Source organism: Aplidium turbinatum, chromosome 2 (assembly GCF_918807975.1).
Source record: "Aplidium turbinatum chromosome 2, kaAplTurb1.1, whole genome shotgun sequence".
Classification (NCBI taxonomy): domain Eukaryota; kingdom Metazoa; phylum Chordata; class Ascidiacea; order Aplousobranchia; family Polyclinidae; genus Aplidium; species Aplidium turbinatum.
In genome coordinates, this window is record NC_137473.1 from 48,194,652 (window position 1) to 48,206,808 (window position 12,157).

The following is a 12,157-nucleotide window of genomic DNA, read 5'->3' on the forward strand; positions in this document are numbered from 1 at the left end:
TTATTTTAATTGGCTGCAATTTATCCTATCTTAACGTTTCCAGCTCTCGGTTTGGAGATTTGCATAATTGAACTTTTTTCAATATGCTTTGTGATTTGTAGTTTGGGTAGTAGTTTAGTCAAGGAAAATATCTAAGACGTGATAACTGATGGTCAGACAGGCACATGGCAAATTCAAGCCCGCATGCATTTTTTTTTATTAAAGCGACTGTGGCGCTTTTTGGTTGACAACACCAAGTCCTAGTTTCTGGGTTTCGCGAACGCTGTGGACTTCACTTTCATATGAATTGGACTCACACTCAAACGAAGTTGATTGTATTTCGAAATAAAACGACACGGGATTCTTCATTGAAAATATTTTTTCCAAACGAAACCGAAACGAAATTTGAGTTAAGGCGAACGTTTTCAAATATGTAGTTTTATTGTAATCGCTTTACAGTCTAAGACTGTTCCAAAGAGTCTAAGACTATACCAGTGAGTACTCACCTTTTAATGCGTCGAAATGCGACTCATCTTTTCTAGGTTTGCCATATTGCTTGACTGATTTCTTGAAGTCTACATGTTTTTGATTTGATTTACTGTGGTTGTTTTATTTACTTTACTTTATTGACATTTCACTCGAATTCTTAGAAAACTTTGAAGTGATTTAAGAGTCATGTTCAATTACATATTGTGTTGGAAGAGACTATTGTTTTAACCACATAATAATGTTTTGAAACGTTATGTGTCGACAACATTATACATCCCAGACAGCAAAATCCGTCATTTTGCTGTCTCGGCACATAGTTCAGATTTCGCTCTGATTTCCAAGGAGGCTTTGGCTTAGATTTGATGCTTTGATAACAAATTGTTGCATTTTTACAATAATGCAACGTTAGTTACAGGCGACAGTCTCACTGTAAACAACAGGCATGGGCCTGAAACGGGACCATACTCCCCTATTCGGGAGAGTTCTATGGAACGTGTAAACAGTGTTGCCCAATCACCTTCTGAAATCCAGGCTTTAAGCAGTGAACAACACACAACCCAGGTAAGCACACCATGTTGCTCTCATTGTGGTTCTATCGTGATGGTTTGGCAAATATGTTACAGTTTCGATAGCTATCGATTTGTTCCCGGAAGCGTTCGCCGTTCGATAAACAATTCTCACTCGGTCAGTTATTACTTGCGTTCGGTTGCCATGTTTTTATGAGTGGAATTCTATCTAATTTATTGAAAACGTATACTGACATAAGATGTTTAAACGAAAATGTAAATTGTAATTTCCTACATTAAACCTAACTGTCACTTCAATATACATTCATTAATAGCCTAATGATTCCTTTAATATATGCCACTAAAGTGAAGTTGTATTCAACTGTTCATACCTTGTAAAAAGTTTACTATGTATGGTCACTTTGGTCAGTTTCCACACAACAAATCAGTCGTTTTTTTAATATTGATTGGACGTGTGCAGACGTTGAATCAATATAAAAAACGACTGATATGCTGTCTGGGTTCTAAGCAGTACTCTGGAAAAGTACTGTACTGTCGTTATAACAACACAAATAGACGTCATTTTAATGTAAAATTTCCTGCCAGGTTGACTTTGATTCTCAAACTGCTGCTATGCAACACCATCAAGTTGGAATCTTTTCCACTCATTCTAACATGGAGCAGTTGTCAAAAGACCTTAACAGAAGACTGAAGGTACTATCTACTTGGATAAAACTTGCATTTTACTTTGTTTTTACGTTTCCAAACGCTCCAATGATGGTTTATAAATTATCTCTACCCTTATTCTCCTTACGAAACGTCTCCAGACCCGTTTTCAGTGATAAAGCGGAATTGTGCAGCCATCGATAGCGTAATGTACAGCGATAACACGTTTCTCTCTGCATCTTGCAGTAAAATCCACGTTGAATGTACGATAAAAAGAAATTATAAGATGTTTTAAGACGAGCAAACATGCTTATTGCTGTGTTTTAAAAGTTGCTTTAGTTTTCTCCTCACTGATGGTGCAAAACTTTTAAAAGAAACTGTGTATCGAAGACAATGTTATGTGTGTTTTATGAGTTCTCAGTAAGATTTGGTATAGATGTTTGATTGCTGATCTACTCGTTGAGAAAGCATTTTTTGGTTCATAAGTAAGTTCAACTGATTTCGATCGTCTTATGTGTTCATGTTCAACCTAGTCGAAGTAAGGTTACAAAAATCTTCAGTGCAATACCACTGCATTCGCAGACATTTTACCAACTTTTAAAAAGTAACAAATTGTTCACAATGAGGCTTGCTGGATCGAGCTGTCATTGGCTTGCTTTGCTGGACTTTTTAGGTTACAATATTTTCAGTCTCTAATCGTTTTTTTTTGCAATTTTACGAAGCTATATTATGCTCAAGTAGAGAATGTTTCTTATCAGCACCATCACCTCTTCCGGTGTTAACGACAGCATATGGTACCTATAAGCATTGCGTCATTTCTAGAATTCCCATTAATGAGTTTCAGTCGTTGCTTTTTAGGGGCTTTGTTCTAAACAATCGGTTTGCATTCTTTTTCAAATTCAATGAAAGCAAGAGAGACGGCATATCGATTTCTTGTTTAAATGACAATGCGTTTGAACAACAGATAAATCTGTTGCTTTATTCTGCGTTTCAAACGTTTGTTTTTGCGTTTCCATGCCGATGCGTGGTAGCACATTGTGCAGGTTAGCGAATTGTGAGTTTTATGACGCCTTGTTTTGCTTGAAAGGAATGTAAAGCCTTGAAATCACCCCAAGTATTCTTTTTTACATTTATGGTGCAGGTCACCAAATCTTAATAAAATCCATTTTATTCTATTATCTCGTTACGTGTCAACTCAGTACACATGTGAGACTGTGCAAAGCGACATGTTCCCTCTTATATCTGCTTTCTATTTATAGCATCTGTTCACTTCTTTGCTTTTCGTGTTCGCCTTCCTCACACTCTCGTTTTGGTCATTTCAGCCACTCGTGATCACGTGACCTATTTTAATTTGTCATTCGCCGATGCCAGGCTTGATATACGTCTTGTGATGTCGTCGCTCTGTTTGCTTACGTCTGGTGAGAGATGTTGAACCAGCGTTTCATATTATTGCTGGGGACTGCCCGGTGTGGTTTGATCAGTTCTGCCTCGGGTGCAAAATCAAGTGCAAAACCCTAACGACAGCTGGTTTCTGTATATTGGAAATCCGTTTTTCTGAACGCGGAGAAAATTAAACGAGAACATGAAGAAAATTATATGAAACAGAACTTTTGGTAAACGTACATGTATAAATACGTTGTGCACTCATCTTTATTGCGCGAGGTCTACAGCATATTAGCTTATTGCGTGGTACGTAAAAACCACTACTAATGATTCAAACTTGGCTTACGAATTCAACCATTGAATAGCTTTGCTCACACATGATTGTACTGTATCATAGTTGTCAAGAGGGTGCCCGTGAATCAATATTTGTTGTTATATAGCATAGTGTTAGTACGACAGCTTTTATCAACGATAACTATCTTCCGCCCACAAAGCGGAGTAGAACGTCCGCATTCTGCAACTGCATCTCTTGAATGTTAAACCCAAACATTAGCTGCTGTCGAATGGCCCTGAAAAAATTGCCGATCCTGGGATGACGAAAAATAACAATCATGTAGACATCCTCAAGTTTATCTATGTTGTAACTCATCTTGTGAAAACCACCTCACTGATGCATTAATCTATGAACATTGACAAGTTAAAGTTAGCGTACCCTTATCTTGGCAGGTATTGAATTTATATTGGACTTTTATAGGAAGGCTCAAGCAGTAAGCAATTTTAACAGCGGTTTTACGTTTATCGATATTTTCTTGTTGAAATTTAATATCACCCAGTTTGTTCACGGGGAGAAACTCTTGAAATTTGATTTATTGCTGTAAATAACGCCGCTGTTGATCGAACAAGAAGGCCCTGCTGCTGTATGTGTTGCTGAACAAAGGCGTGTGTCAGGAAACGATGTCAGCTTTCCTGTTATTCCACAGATGCCAAATCTGCTAATTCAAAACATGAACTTATTGTCAAGCCATCGCACTTGAGATTGCTGTCAATCTATCAACGTGTTGCAAAAACAAGGATTGTGGTTGGAAACACAGTCTCCCCTTAATTAGTTGTTTTATTTGCCTTGAAAGAATGAGTTTTTTGTGTGTGACTAGTGAGAGTAATCTGTTGGATATTTTTGCTGGGTAGCTGAGCCTTTCATTCGTGAACGCTTTTTTCTCTTATGATGATTTGGTATACCTCTTGTTGGCTAAATGTCATACGTTGGATTTCTCTACGCGCTTAGTCTGGTTAATCATTTGTTACCTTGCGAACTTTGCCTAGCCCAGCTGGGGAAAAAGTTTTTTTTTTTTTTGCATTAAGTAGACGTTGAATTATTGTAAAATGAGCAGTTTTGCTATCTGGGAGAAAAGAATACGTCACTGAGTTCCAGATCGTGCACAGTTTAAACTAAAATAGAAAAAGTGCTCAAATCTCCTAATTGGCGATTTTTTTTAGTAACAACGAAATGAACTTAAGGGTAGCTTTCAAACATGGTTATTGTCACATGTATAACCAAGATGGACACACCAATAATGCGGGATAATCACAAAAACGATTTATCGCATAAGCTTTGTGAATTCGTAACGATTCGTTGTCAATATGTTGCTCGGCAGCCGATTTGTAGCAGTTAAGTGTCAAGAATCTGAAGACTCCCATGATCTGGTTATACTGTACACATAATAATGTTGACAAGCTTAAAACATGATCTATCTATAATCAGATTTATCTGTATTTTGTGAAATGCATTACGTTTACTTATATTGTCGTTGTTCTCTATTGTGCTATGAAACCCCATCCAGCACATTTGACCTCTTCATTATTGATTCAACGTTTGTAGCTAGCTTGTCCAGCAACAGTGTACTGCTGTACTAGCTTCCAGCAAAAATTAAGAATGTGCTGTGTACACTTGTTCAGGCAATTTATCTTTAAAAAAAAAACAAAAAAAAAAACGTTGAACTAGGTAAAAACAATGGCCGTGAAAGCTTTTTCATGACCCACCACTTCACCAACTTCAATGACTTGCTTAAATATTGAATAGTTCAAACCTCGGTGGACTGATTGACATTAAATTTTAGTCACTTTACTTTTTCAAGAAGTAAGACACTGTATACAAAAATGTTGTAGACTGCGAGTTTACATGAAAATAGCGCACATCGTGGTGCTGCGGATTAAAAATGCTGCTTTCCATGAAGGTTGGTAGTGATGGTACATTCATACTTTTCATAGAGGATTTGGACTAGTTAAAAATCATGATTTATACAAATTGGGCTAAAGTGTCTGCGAAACTGAACCAGTTTCGCTGCAAGTCCATCAATGAATTACGAAAGACCCGATAGATTTTGTGTTATAAGCTCTCTGTATTTACCACAAGATACTATTACTCTAAATGACAAAGGCCATGACAAAGCATTTTTTGCGTTGCTTATCAAGAGTTTGTTTTTGTCATTCCATTAGTGAAGCTCTACTTTGCTCAATACAGGCACAAGCTTCCGCAAGTGGTACCGTTAATTTGCTATCAAGAATACTATACGCTAAACGTCAAAACATGACAAAAATGTAGAATTTTTCTATCCGAAAAACTGAAGTGACCTGTCATCTCAAGTTGAATTTCCCTGAAAGCGTTTCTGTTGCAGTCTTAAATTGGCTATTTTCACCACGACCTTTATTATTATTCACATTTTTGCACAATTTTCAACCACATCAAAAACCCTACTAAAATTTGGCAAGACGCACGAGATCGATCAAACTGGAACATCATTGTACATCGAGGGCTGTATCAGCTATGATACCTACAGAGATAGACTGTATAATCATCAGCGTTGTACTACCAGCTTGAAACAGCGCTACGAATTGCATTGATATGTTCATGTTGCTGGAAAAGAAAAATAACTTGCTAAGTGCCCTCGTTACGGTCCCTACTATTTACAAAGCTTAAAAGTATTTAACAGTTACGTTGGGGAAACCTCTTTCTACTTTAGATAAAGTCTCATTTTTACTTTGTAGCAAAGACAATGTTGCAAATATCCGTTGATTTTTTATGTTCCATTGGTATTTCGTTATGCTCCGCTCTGTGTGCACAGTCAGCTGAAATGTTACTGACTGGCACATTGTTGTTGTTGACTCATCGAAATGTTAATTAATTATTGACCATGACAATTACTTGTAAGCATTTTTTTAGATATATATTATATCCCTGACTGCATTGTGAACTGAAGAATAAACTTAAAAGATAAACTGTACTTACACAGGAGGAATTAAGATTGGATGCGGTTTCCCTCAACAAGCCAGCAAAGAACGCTCTCCTCATGTCCCATCAGTTGGAGTCGTTTGAAATGGAGGAGATAAACAGGTGAATTCTAAACTATAGCTTTTAAACAAACAGTAAATAAAATCAGACAAGTTCATGACTTGCGTATTTCATCTGGACAAAGTTTCGTGCTCTTTGTGCCTTATTCAAATAGAATTATTGTTTCCATTTGAATAAACATGTTGAAGAGACGGTGACAAGTTTTTCAATTTAATATCTAAGTCAGTGGTTTCCAACGTTTTTGACCTTGCGGCACCCTATCAAAGAGATAAATAGTTTGCGGCACCCTGGCAAAACTAGATCAATTCTATGAGGTTTCTGTATTTCAAATAACTGTATGAAATAACACAGAATGAGTTGTACAGTATAGCGCGCGTAAATAAATGTTGTTATTCAAAAGTCAGTGTGAAATTTGGGCTTGACTTCTTGCACAAAGTCCCTTAATATCTGGGGGCACATTTGATAAAGCCACTCGCATTTCTTCCTCGACTATAAGCAGCCGTTCTCGTTTTTTAGTTCGTTACGGAAAATCCACTTTCACATAGGTAGGCTATGACGTGGAAAACTGCAGCAAAAGCACAATAGCTTTCTTTCCAACGCAAGGATATTGATTTTAAATTTTTATGCAGAAGTCGTCGAGAGGCATCTGCTTGTGCATAAGCTTAAAATTTCCATCGTTACGAATTCTTCTTTAAGATTCAAAACAATACGAGAGTCCAGTAAAACTAGATTTCTCGATTTCTTCGCAAAATAAAATCATGAAACCTGGTAATAATCATGCGTTTCAAACGTTTTTGTGGAAAGAACAGCAACGAATTAACATCTCCTTCACGCTGTTTTTCCTGGGCGAGAAAACAAAGGCATACCGCCAGCGACTTCCCCACTAAGTGACCCTCCAGAAAGGAGCCGGGAATAACTGCGAGACGCGTAACTTACTACGCACTGAAAGTCGGTTAGAAATAAATAAATTCCGCACTTAACGGGTTAAAGTTAAAATAAAGAATTGGCCGCAGTATTGCAATATCTCAATTATCTCGCGGCACCCTTGAGCATTGTAATTGGCACCCCGGTTGGGAACCACTGATCTAAGTTATGGAATATGACTTATTCTATTTACTGTTTATAATCATTGTTGAATCCCAAACAACAGAATCCATCATTGTTACATTAGTTCAACGTCTGCAGACGTTGAATCAATGTCGAAATGGTGGATTTTTTCGTTTGGGACCCTAATTGATTGACCCCTTTATGTTTAATCGGCCTCAACAATGCCTAGAGACCTGAACAGACAATAAGAAACTAACTTTAGTTTTTAATCCCGAAAAGCAATGTCCTGCATAAGTGTGGGACCAAATCACGACAAATGCTTTGTTATAAATTGCTAATGGCTTCCGTGTAATACGTATTCCCACGTCATCTACTCCATGAGTCAGTACGCTTGATTTCGTAAGTTGAAGCTAGTCACCAAGGCGGACCTGTTTCATCCGAGACTTTTCAACCAGCTGCTGTGCCTGTAAACAATGCGCAATTTTTTTTAGAACGCTGATAACGTGAAAATGCGGGATCTTTGTTAAGTTTAAAACGCACGTGAATAGTTATTTGGGTAGCACAGCTGCAAAATCCGCAAATTGTTAGTCTAATGTGTTGGATGTGTATTTGTTGGTATCTAACATTCAAACAATTTCGCCGTGATTTGAATGTGTAAATATATCTTGGCCAATGACGCAAATTGAGATATCTGTCTCTTTTCAACTGCTTGGCGGAGTGTTGAGTTATCTCTCGATGCGATTTGAAAATAAACGTTTTAATGCCAGTTTAAAAATAAGTTCTTTTAACAGCTAAATGTAAAATAAGATATGCTTGAAAGAACCTGCCAGGGATATGGAAACTTTCACCAGGCAACGCTAAGTTTGAAATAAACCAGCACTTAAGTGATGTTCACTTCACCACGCTGTTTTGATCAGGGAAATGTTTCTGTAAAAGAATCCATTCAAAGCTATAGACACAGCTCCGGTGGCAATCAACCAGCTTTGCTGTGATTTGCATGAAATTGTTCTCACAGATTTCCTTGTTGTGACGTCGCTTTGGTTGTCACGTGATCGAAAGTAGTCATCCACGAAGCGGCACCTGATTTGCTGCCTCGAAAATGTATTTGTCATTGTGGTCTTGACTCGTGCGTGCGCCCACTTAACAAATTTCTTTGCATGTAAAGCTAGCTACTTTATGTGAGCTGATGAGCTTCAATCTGCTTACTGAACTGACATGTTGGAAAGCTTGCTGTTTCGTTGCCCTTAGTATCTATTTATAACATCTTTGGAGTAAAACCTGGTTGTGCTAGCTTACCTGTTGCCTTGCATATCGGTTCTAACTGAAACGTCTGTTTTTAGCTGCAACGAAGATTCATACGACTTCTCCAAACAGCGGCGGTGTGGAGTTGTTTCCCTTCCCGATGACGATCCGCAACAACTTCGGCATTCTGACCCGAATTCTCCCGCAAGTTCAGCTTCGAATCGCGGCAGTGATGACAACGAATCGTCGAGCGGGTTTGATGAAGAAGACACCGGCAACATGGCTTCAGTATCTAACTTCGAAACAACCGTCGCTGAAGACACGTGCCAGAAAATTGAACCGCACACAGTTGTTCAGTCTATTGAGGTAGTTCATTTTTTAGCCGCACCCGCGTTATTGTTACATCGCTTCAACGTTACTAGATGTCGTTAAATGGACCGCGTGTATAAAGTTTAGACTTCGCTGCATGTGCTGTGCAGTTCTATAATTATTAATTAAGCTTAACTGTCTTTCTGATTAATTGGCGTGTTTTTTCTTACATGTTTTTTTCTTTTTCAGGCAAAATTCTGTTATAAAAATTCGGTCACCGTCCTCCCTTCTAGTACACGTTATGTTTTCGATGTGCCATTGGGCGAAACGTATCTCTCAAAGGAAGCTTCCAAATCGAATTCTCCTCCCACGACAAACTATAACAACAACAATGGAAGCAAGGAGACCTGCAAACGACCTCTTTCTCAAATTCGATCGAATTCTTTTGGTGCCCTACCATCACAGTACATTCCATTGCGATACGAAACCAAGAAACAGGGCGCTGGTGGATCGCCAAATGCTCGTTTCGTTATTCCAGTGACTGAAGATGGATCGGCAAGTAGGTTGGAAAGCGCTGGCAGTGGCCATACCACAACGGGTAAATTTCGCCTCGTGATGTCAGACTTGCGACGCCGTAGAAAGGAGTTCGCCAATCGGTGCGCGGTGTCTGGAGACAGCTTGGACGAACTGTACCGGTCGTCCTCGTTAGTTCGTCGCAATGACGGCGGCTTTGCCGTGCGAAAGCGGCGACCCGGGTGTTTTTTGTATTACAAAAGCACAGACGATCTTTTCGATAGCAATCGGCGAAATCCACAACCGCAGCCATTAAAAGAAAAAACATTTCAAAAAGGTGACAGCCCAGTGTCGTGTGTGCAAACTCCCAAGTCCAGTGAGGTCGCACAGGAACACGCTGCGTCTTTAAATTCCAATTTGAGCGAGAGCTTTTTCAATTCGTCTTCCGATGAAACCACGTTCAAGCTTGCTGACGTTTCCAAAGTGATACTCCACCGTCCTGATCACCCACCCATTGTCACAGAATCTGTATCAACAAGCAGAGGTCCTGTTTGTTCTTCAGCCAATCGCTCTATCGTTAATAATCATGATGGTATGTCTCAAACCAATGCTGCTTCCAACGAAAACAACAATAATAATAGCACAAGCCGAGATAAAATTATTGAAGCCGAACATCGGAAAAAACTGTCTCGCCAAAGGTCGCCATTAGCGACTTCAAATTCCCATCACACTGCTAAGTCTCTGCCTTTGTCTAATGCACATTGCGGTCAATGTTATGGTTAATATGGTTCTCAAAGGACGAAGTTACACTGTCGCAGGAAAAGTGCAATGATATGAAACTCGTGTATGGCGTCTTCCATTTTCTTTCGGTCTTTCGGTCTTAACGAAGCGAAATCCCCGCTGTGTGAGCCATTGAAGGTGTGCCATATTCCGTCCCAAATGTACATCAGTCATTGCTCTTTAGGTCGATATAATCGTTTCCATCAACTTTTCTCCCAGGACAAAACGATCAACTGAAGTAGCCACAGCTCACTTCGTTTTGACTTCACCAGGCCTTGGAAAGGTGTAAAAAGCGACACTTTTACGAGTGAGAAAACGCCATCTACCACACTAAGTACTTTGTTCATGGTATTGGTATGGTCCACAATACCAGTGATCAAAATTGACTTTTTTATATTAGTTTAACGGCAGTGGACATTAAATCAATTTTAATTTTGCTTGCTGGTATTTTGATTCCCGTTCCACAGCGAAACACCGTCGCGTGCATTGTGTAAATCAGTACTTCATGCCTTTCCCTTCTGCGTATTTTTAGGCAGTTTTTGTTGTATTTATAACAAAGTATTTTCTCATTTTTATTCAACTTTATTTCACGACCCAGTGCCACTAGTTGTGCCTTTTTGTTGTCAACGGCTAAAATACTGTTTTAAAATTTCTAAAACATGTAAAATTTGTGCCTTTTAATGCAAAAAGAACGTTCATCGGCTTGAATGCTTTCATGTGCCTTAAAAATTTTGCTTACAGGTGACCCAACGACAAATTTACTAAGTGCAACTTGCTTTGTCTTTATGCATTTACATTTCTGACCAAATGGTGAATCGAAAAGGGCAATGCATGCTAGTCGATTTTATCGTTTGCAAATTCTAAGATCTACAACTTTTTCATTCCTATCCTTTGTCATACATGTAATTTTTTTTTGTTTGCCTGCACCACAGGGCCAACTTCCCTAACGGCGAATCAGCTGTTTTTTTTACACTGATTTAACGTCAGAATAAAAAGAGCTGATTTGCCTTCTGGATTCTTGCTTCAGTTTCAAACTTCGAGTACGCGGCGCGACCAACTTTAAAAAAAAAGCACAATTGTTCCAATTTGCAAAATGTATCCTTTTTGTGTTCATTTTCGTCTGTTGACGTTGAATCTTTGCAAAAACGACGAATTTCGCGAGTTGAAGAAATATTTCTATCGTCCCAAGTTGTCAATATTCATTTTGTGCGAATTCGCTTTTCTTTTGTTTAAAAATATAAAGCGAACCAGAACATTTCTGCCGTCCTTGAAATGGACTAGAGAGCATATTACAGTATTTTGTGTGATTGACATTGCTTTCAGCGTCATTGACTTTGGAGTGTGAGGGAAGAAAAAAAAACACGCTTGCTTGCGAAAGAGTTCAACGAACTCCATTTTTAATTCTCACATTTTATCACAGTGATCAGTAGCGTTGACAGAGAGTACTTTTGGACCCGGAACTTTTTTAAGGGGCCCCGGATCATAAAATTACCGTCGCATATTCTTTGGATGCACTGCGTTTTTTTTACAAAATTTATTGATTTGGGGCCTAAAAATCTCATTGGTCTCGGGCCCAAGATATCATATCAACGGCCCTAACTGTGATGCTGTGTCGATTTACCCACTAAACAGTTTTGTTATCTTTTTTTGTAGCTTGTCTCGGCTGTAACGTTCAGCCATGGTTACTAGAGGTGCAGCCTGATTTGTCAAATTTTACAGACTGCTGTTAACAGTCCGCATTTGCTTAAAAATCCCTTTTTTTTTTGGAAAATTTTTTTTTAAAGAAAATTTTTTTTCTAAAAGAAAGCTCATCCAATCAGCAAGAGGTAACAAGAACCGATTGTACTAGTTTGGTCTATATGTCTGTAGTTACTAGTTAGCACGGCCACAAAACCCA

The 12,157-nt window shown here is 38.6% G+C and overlaps 1 protein-coding gene across 3 annotated transcripts in view; it reads left to right on the forward strand.

Moving 5' to 3' along the window:
* LOC145764694 (uncharacterized) overlaps window positions 1–11,557 on the forward strand; it is a 29,419-nt gene extending 17,862 nt beyond the window's left edge. For 2 of the 3 annotated variants that reach the window (XM_082576344.1, XM_082576346.1), the window contains 5 exons: window positions 878–1,029; window positions 1,581–1,688; window positions 6,311–6,411; window positions 8,757–9,024; window positions 9,217–11,557. In XM_082576344.1, the coding sequence (XP_082432470.1) occupies window positions 878–1,029; window positions 1,581–1,688; window positions 6,311–6,411; window positions 8,757–9,024; window positions 9,217–10,263 (1,676 nt within the window). In that variant the 3' untranslated portion in view covers window positions 10,264–11,557. The remainder of the gene's footprint in view (window positions 1–877; window positions 1,030–1,580; window positions 1,689–6,310; window positions 6,412–8,756; window positions 9,025–9,216) is intronic. The other variant, XM_082576345.1, reaches the window with a different exon arrangement.
* Window positions 11,558–12,157: the final 600 nt, after the last annotated feature.